At 41.5% G+C, this 8,036-nt stretch overlaps 1 protein-coding gene across 1 annotated transcript; it reads right to left on the bottom strand.

The window, feature by feature from the left end:
• Positions 1–3,087: 3,087 nt before the first annotated feature.
• On the bottom strand, positions 3,088–4,152 carry LOC143119669 (paraneoplastic antigen Ma3-like). Its single transcript, XM_076281291.1, has one exon. It carries the CDS (start codon positions 4,150–4,152, stop codon positions 3,088–3,090), a length of 1,065 nt encoding a protein of 354 aa, XP_076137406.1.
• Between the last annotated feature and the right edge of the window lie 3,884 nt (positions 4,153–8,036).

The raw sequence follows: 8,036 nt of genomic DNA on the forward strand, positions 1-8,036 counted from the left end.
CACACACTCTACATTTAGACTCAATGTACCGCATCATTTTAGGCCAATAAAACCTAGCTCTAGCCAACTCTATAGTTCTCTCCATGCCCATATGACCCACTTCATCATGAACACCATGAAAAGCCCGTCCTCTCTGGCTCTGAGGTATGACAAGCTGGTAGAACACCTCACCTTGGATATTAAGAACTTTACGATACAGAACACCATCTAGTAAACATAACTTGGACCTCTCACGCAAGAGTAACAACACCTCACCCTGTTCTTTTGACCTATCCACATCTTGAACATCATTGGCCAGAATATCCATGATACGACACAGACTCTGATCCTCCCTTTGCAAACGCCACCAGTCCTCGACAGACAACCCAGGGAGGGCTGGCTGGCCTGGCCATGGCACAGGAAATTCCAACTCCTGAGGAATGGCACTGTCATTGCAGAGGAGGGTCTCTACCGCCGGGACAACATTGTCTACCAACGAATCATCTTCACCTTCTTCCCCCTCAGACACAGCAAGGACCTGAACACCGTAGCGCAAACACAAAGCACTCATGGCATGGCCACTAAGGAACTGAAATTCTTCTGGAGCTAAAGTAATGCGTTCCAGCAGCTGGGCTATTTTTCTATCCTGCTCCTGAGACTCATCATCATCTGGATAGGCAGAGTGGGGACGACGAGAGAGACCATCAGCATCAGTGTTGCGCAAACCAGACTTATAATGAATATCAAAATCATAAAGGGACAGAGAAGCGAGCCATCTATGACTTGTGGCATCCAATTTTGCACTAGTTAATACATACGTTAGGGGGTTATTATCAGTCAAAACTTTAAATTTTGCACCGTAAATGTAATCATGAAATTTATCCGTTATAGCCCATTTAAGTGCAAGAAATTCCAATTTATGAGCTGGGTAATTCTGCTCGCTCTTGGAAAGCCCACGGCTCGCATATGCAACTACTCGTGTCTGACCCTCTTGCACCTGATATAATACTGCACCCAAACCTGTTGTGCTGGCATCAGTGTGGAGCACATAAGGAAGCTGCCAGTTAGCAAAACCTAGTATTGGGGCTGACGTGAGTTTATCAATGATGACCTCAAAAGCATCCTGGCATTTATCAGTCCACCGATCACCCAACAGTGGTGACCTGGAACGGTTACTATGTTTAGAATGCTTATGCCTGGTGGAAAATTCCCCCTTCAACAAATCATTCAAGGGTTTAACCACACGTGAATAATTATAGACAAAACGCCTATAATAACCAGAAAAGCCTAAGAAAGACCTTAGTTCATGAACAGTTTGGGGACGTGGCCACTCTCTAATGGCAGAAATTTTATCGGGATCTGGCTGAATACCTTGGGCCGAGATGACATGACCTAAATATTTGACGGAGGGTTGAAAAAACTTACATTTAGAAGGGGAGAGCTTAAGACCAAACTCTGAGATGCGCTTAAGGACTTTCATAAGCCTCTCTTCGTGCTGCTCTAAAGTGGGCGAAAATATTATGAGGTCATCAAGAAAAGCTATCACCTCCTGAAGGTTTATCCCCTCCATCACTTTCTCCATGGTCCGCTGAAACGTTGCAGGTGCATTAGTTAAGCCCTGAGGAAGCTTCCTGAACTGCCAGTTACCAAACGGGGTGGTAAATGCCGTTTTAGGCCTATCAGAAGGCTCCACATCTAGCTGATAATAACCACTCTTCAAATCGAGGACACTAAACCACTTTGACCCAGACAGCAATGCAAATGTCTCTTCAATGCGCGGCAATGGATATGCATCTTTACTTGTCAGGCTGTTAAGTTTGCGATAATCAACCACCATCCTAAGGTCCCCATTCTTCTTTCTAACTAACACCACTGGAGAAGCATAAGGGCTAATTGACTCTTCTATTACACCAGCTGCCAATAAATCATGCAAGTGACTTCTTAGATCATTGAAATCTGCAGGTGAAACTCTCCTTGTTCTTTCCTTAAATGGAACATGAGGCTCTAACTCAATTCGATGTGCGACGCCTGGAATATTTCCAATATCAAGATCATGCTTGGAAAATGCATTAGGAACTTCCTCAAATATTCTTTTTGTAATACGATCTTTGAATTCTGTATCTACAGGACTATCACCAAAGTCAAGTTCAAACGACTCAGGCTGGCTGTTAGTGTCATTTGAGGAAACTAGAAACGAATGAGCCTTGTGAGGGGAACCAGTGTGTGTAGGAGAAGAAATAGGGACTGCCCAGTCAATCAAATAACATTCAGCAATAACACACTTTGGAGGCAGGGTGATGTCATGCTGAGACATATTCTTAACTGTAACCTTCAAAGCATTAGAAGACCTGTCTTTCATCTGCATCAACTCATTATACACCACCAATCCACCTGGAGCAGAGACCCCCTCCACACCACTCAAGAGGACTGGAGAACTATCACAACTCTGTTTCATACGACACATGCCTTTTAAAACCTGCAGCTCACCAGGTCTGAGACACACAGACACCTTGCCACTAAAAGTTACACGCATAGCTTTACCTTCGGTGTCTGGCTTAAATTTCTGACAATACTCTGAATAAACCACAGCCCAACTGGAGTGGATCGACATGGTATTTAAGAACTGTGGTCCTCCTTTCTTTTTGCAATCTTGTACTAATTGACGCAAAATATTAGTCCCGACCAGTAGGGGAACTTCGAGATTGTATGGCTGGTCGGGGCTCACTAACATCAAAGTGCTGAATCGACGGCCAGTCCCACAGGCATTCTGAGGAAACTGCACTTCCACCTCAATATAACCTAAGTATGGAACCTTTTGCCCTGCAGCCCCTTCAATATGAAGCAGATTATGAAGAGGAAGTAGTTCTCTGTGTGAAAGCTGTAAAGAATAAAAAGATTGAGATACAATGCTCACTTGTGATCCTGTGTCCATTAAACACTGACACTTAACTCCATCCAACCAAGCAACTCCATTACAAGACTCTCCTACTAAGCCATCTGGAATCTCAGAAAAGTATTCTCTCTTTGGATGTAACTGATTAACGCACTTATTAGACAAGCTGGAACTTAAGTGAGTTTTGGCTCCTACTCGTTCCATAGCAGGAGCACCTATAAGTTTAAAGCCTCACCCGACTGTGAGGTCAACTGCTGCAGGCCCTGGTTAGCATGGTACCGCTCACACAGTCTCGTTTGTACTAGAATAGCGTTTGTTGGGTTAGAACAAGCAGACAGGAGGTGTGATTCCTCACCACAGTTATAACAGAACCTCTTTAATTTAGTCTGTTTGGCAGCAGATGCACTAGGAGAGTTAACTACGGCCCTCTGGCCCACAAATCCAGAACTCTGCCTAGGATTATCCCTCTTTGAAGGTTTGTTACCAGTAGAAGACACTTTCTGCAGCTCAACCTCCAACTGCCTTATTTTAGCTTCTAGTTGTTCCTGCATGGGTACATTGAAGACACCAAAACTATGACCTTCAGCCGGAACAGGCTCACTTGCTAACTGTGTTTTTGTATGCACTCTAACTACACTATTACCCAGGTGCCTCTTTCTCCGTAACTCTTTTTGCTGCGTCTCACCCTCATAAGTTCTAATTTTAAACAGGAGGTCAGAGAACGGTGGTGGCCCATAGGCAGACTCATCACTGTATTCTCTCAGTCGTAGAGCGGCTATCAACTGATCATCCCAACAACCCCGTAAGAACTGCTTTAACAACTGACAATCCGCATCCTGCTTCGCTACACCATTTCTTTCAGTGACTTCATGAAGCAAACTCTGGAGTCGGCGTAAATAGTCTGATGGTTTTTCCTCACTGTTTTGATGGGTCTCTATGAACTGTATATATAGCTCATCACCCTTGCTCACATCACCATAAGCATTGTCCAGCTCTCGAACATAAACAGAAGGAACTTCATTGTGACCGATCCTAAGTGCTACAGTTAATGCAGGTGGAAGTAAACTGTCTAATACAATCCTTCGCTGCTGCCCCTCAGTAATACTTGCATCATTAAGCAACTGAGTAACACGAAGACGCCATAACTGATAATCTACCTCATTAGGAGGTTTTGGATAATTCCCTGAAAAAGGACGCAACTCACGCGCTGTTGGAACCCGTGTGAGTGAATCACGTTTCACAATGTGTTCAACAATAACACGTTGAGCTTCAGCAGGCATGGGTATGGTTAGCAAGGAGTCAGCCCTAGCGGTGGCCTGAGCAGAGCTAGTTACATGTTCATCAGGACAATTAAAGTGTACAGCTAAATCAGGAGATCTAGGTTTAGCACCTGAAACAGGCGTAGACGTTGCGGGACCCATGTTACAAACCTCTTTAATTTGACCTATTGCACTTTGCCCTAACACTAAGGGATTGACACCATAGGTGTTGGCCAATTCGGTAATCTGTTCCCTAAAACTGACGGTCATATCACTGAGTGCATGAACAAGGGGCACTAGCTCCTCACCAGGTTGGCTCCCACTTACCGGTTCTGGTCTGTATTGGCCTATTTGAACCACCTTCCAGCAACAACCGCCTTCAGATGAATGCTCAGACTCCAGTAGCATTGGAGTGACGTCACAACTAAACTGACAAAGGATAGTATTAGAAACATTCTTAACCATGTCAATCTTTTCAACACTATCAAGAAATTTAAATGCTTTCCCCACTTCTCTAAGCGTAATGTCTGTTTTAACTCCTGTGAGTAGCACAGTACGCAGGGGGTCATAACCATACTCTAAACAGAGATCCATAGTATTAATGCTACTACGCTAATAAAGATTGTAAAAGAGATGAAAAGAGTAAAAAAATATATATAGCAATGAGAAGGGAAAAGAACAGTGAAACCAAATATATTACTATAAGTCCTATGTTCGGGCGCCAGTTTCTGTAACCCTTCCTGTGTAGATTTTACAGAGAGGGAGGAATTTACAGGGTCTTTCAATTTAATTGAATTATAAACAAATAAATTGGATAATATATCTGGTTTCAAGGTGTAAGAAAATATAGAATTTATTAAGAGAGAGAGAGAGATGTATATAGGTAATATTAAAATATAATTTATCCAGGTAGATAAGGTAAATAATGAATAGATTAATAAGAATAAATAAAATAACTTATAAATATGGCCATTAAAATAAATAAACAAATTATATAAAACAAAACATATACAGCTTATATAAACTACATGTGAATATAATTAAATTAAATCAGTGTATGTGAGAATGGAATTATTTCGTCCAGCTGACCAGCTGGAATTTCAACAGCGATCTGCCACTGAGTAGATCCGTCTTTCAACAAAGTTCTAGGCGTTCCTGTGTGTAATACAGTTCGATTTTGGAGCCTTCTAGGACAAGCGGTTGAGAGGTAGATGCTCGAGTCGCAGCCACAGACTCAAACCGTTGGCGATGTCCAGGACAAGCGGTTGAGAGGTAGAAGCTCGAGCCGCTGACACAAGCTGTTGGTGATATCTGACGTTCCAGTACAGGCGGTTGAGAGGTAGACGCTCGAGCCGCAGACACAAGCCGTTGGTTTCCCCACAGGCACAGTTGTAAAAACAGGACGGTCGTTGGGCACTAGGCACTTTAGCAATCTAGCTACCCAGACACAATTCCTGGCGAGAAGATTGGAGAATAATATCATATATCTTAAGAACAGCAGTACGAAGCACAGCAGAGCTATTGCCTACTCCCTGTGTTGACTCTTGTTGAACTCATTACGATGAAAACACTAAACATTGTCAAAATGTTCAGAGACGAACTGTAACATTACACTACCAAAAACAAAACAAAAGAAAAACTTGAAACAAATGATAAAACTACCCTTAAACTTATTTACAAAAGTATTGCAGACATTTCTCATAAATAAAATAACAACACTGTTGTGGTTAGCTAGACGGTAGGCTAGCATAATAACGATAACATTGAGCGGTTAGCTCCAACGTCCGTTTTTCCCAGTTATCTCAAATAACCTATTCCATTGTGATTTACCCAACTTAAGAAACACAGAAAGGAAAGGAAAATAGTTCAGATGCCTACCTGGCGAGAAGATTGGAGAATAATATCATATATCTTAAGAACAGCAGTACGAAGCACAGCAGAGCTATTGCCTACTCCCTGTGTTGACTCTTGTTGAACTAACTTCAACGGCTGCGCAGTAGCTTATATACCACAAGTGACGTGAGTATAGCGAACAGAATGTATCTCTCGTGCCAGGTAGAAAAGAGAGGAAAATAGGAGAAAAAGGAAACAGTAATAGTAATATAATACATTAACCTATGGACATATGCATATATAATTATAATAAATAGGCAAAGGACTCTGACTTAAATATTTGGGTGGGTTACATTAACGTTATGGCAGTCTCATTTATATTAGGCCTACCTTAGTTCTCAGTAAGTTACAGTTTATTATATTCATATAATTTATATAAAACATTCACTAGTGTTAGGCCTAGTATGTTACTGTCACAATGTTAGGCTGAAGATGATGTGTTGCTGGTTAACGTTAACGTGGAGGTTTAGCTGACTTATGTAACGTTAACTCCTCGTAATCATGTACGGTTTTGTGAGTTTAATAGGCGAACTTTAGCAATATTGATATAAGTTAACTTTAAGTCACATCTGACTATCATTAACCGTTGTTCGGACGAACAGCGCGAATGGCTGTTGCTGCAAGCAAATATCATCAATGAGCTCACCCAGCTGGCTAACGTTAAATATAACGATACCTTGCGAAACTGAGTTATGCCAACACCATCTTCAGCCTGGCATTTTGACAGTAAACTGAAAAAACATACAGTATATATATAAATGATTATTCTAAAGTTTCACTTGTAAGTAGCCTTCAGTTTCAGTTGAAAATTGTTATCTAACACTGTTTATCTTTTCTTCTATTTCTGCTAGGTGCTGCTTCACTCTGCTACTGGTGGTGGATCAGGCTGACTGCAACCGTTGGTCTAACGTTAGGATGCAGTACACGAGAATTTCTAAACGGAAAAAAGTGAATAAATGTACTTGCTTTTCAAACTGATAACAAGTTGTCAATGGTTATTTATGCAAGTTTGTGTAGCCTAAACCATACCTAGGCCTAGCCAAATTTATCCTGGCTGTAGATAAAGCAGGATATGAATTTCCCAAAATTACTGTATATAATATTACAGCACTGGTATTACTACTGTACTTAGTTACAGTATGATCCATAAGTACTGTGATTAAAAATACGGTAGACAATTCAATGCTGTATACATTACAGCACTGGTAGTACTACTGTAGTTTGCATTTACAGTATCAGGCATAGGTACTGTGATTTCATATACAGTAGGTGTACTGTAGAGTGAAATACAGCAACTTGCTGGTTATTTGCTGCCAGCAAGTTGCTGTAAATTTTATGTTAAACTTTTTACAGTGCATTTGTTAGCCCGGTTGCTATGCTTTCATGCCCCTCATTGGCTAATTCGATGAGGACGTTTTAGAAACAATACAGACAACAGCATACGATTTGGCTCTCGCCTTAGGAAGCTGGGCCATAGGCATTCACAGCAGCACTAGGTCAGTGTGATTCAGCGATGAACGAAAGAACGAACAAGAACTGGAAAGGCGAATCAGTTTAGGTCGTTCATTTTAAAGACCCTCTACTCAGAAGTAAGCAGCAGCAGATTTACACCCCTCTCTTGATTAACGGAATACAGGTAGAGAGAGTTAGTGGTTTTAAATATCTGGGAGTAAACATCTCTGAGGACCTGACATGGGCTATTCACATCCAAGCTCAGGTTAAAAAGGCCAGACAATGGATGTACCACCTAAGACAACTTTTACACTGGGGCCAGAGAGCATATTGACCCTGTATCACAGTGTGGTACGATAACAGTTATGGCGTGTTTTGTTTGGTCCTTGGTTCAAACATAATGTATGTTGTTTTGGACAAAAGCGTATGCTAATAATTGTTTTTTAGCGTATGCTAATAATTGTTTTAAATAAACATAAACACAAACAAATGCGACATCCTGCGAAATCGCTGACTGCACCTTTAAGAAACAGCGCCATAAAACACATACACAGAAGCAG

The sequence above is a fragment of the Alosa pseudoharengus genome, unplaced genomic scaffold, assembly GCF_046254945.1.
Source record: "Alosa pseudoharengus isolate Yale_2024_CS ecotype anadromous, Long Island Sound unplaced genomic scaffold, YU_APseudo_1.1 YU_APseudo_1.1_scf_1, whole genome shotgun sequence".
In the NCBI taxonomy this organism is placed as follows: domain Eukaryota; kingdom Metazoa; phylum Chordata; class Actinopteri; order Clupeiformes; family Clupeidae; genus Alosa; species Alosa pseudoharengus.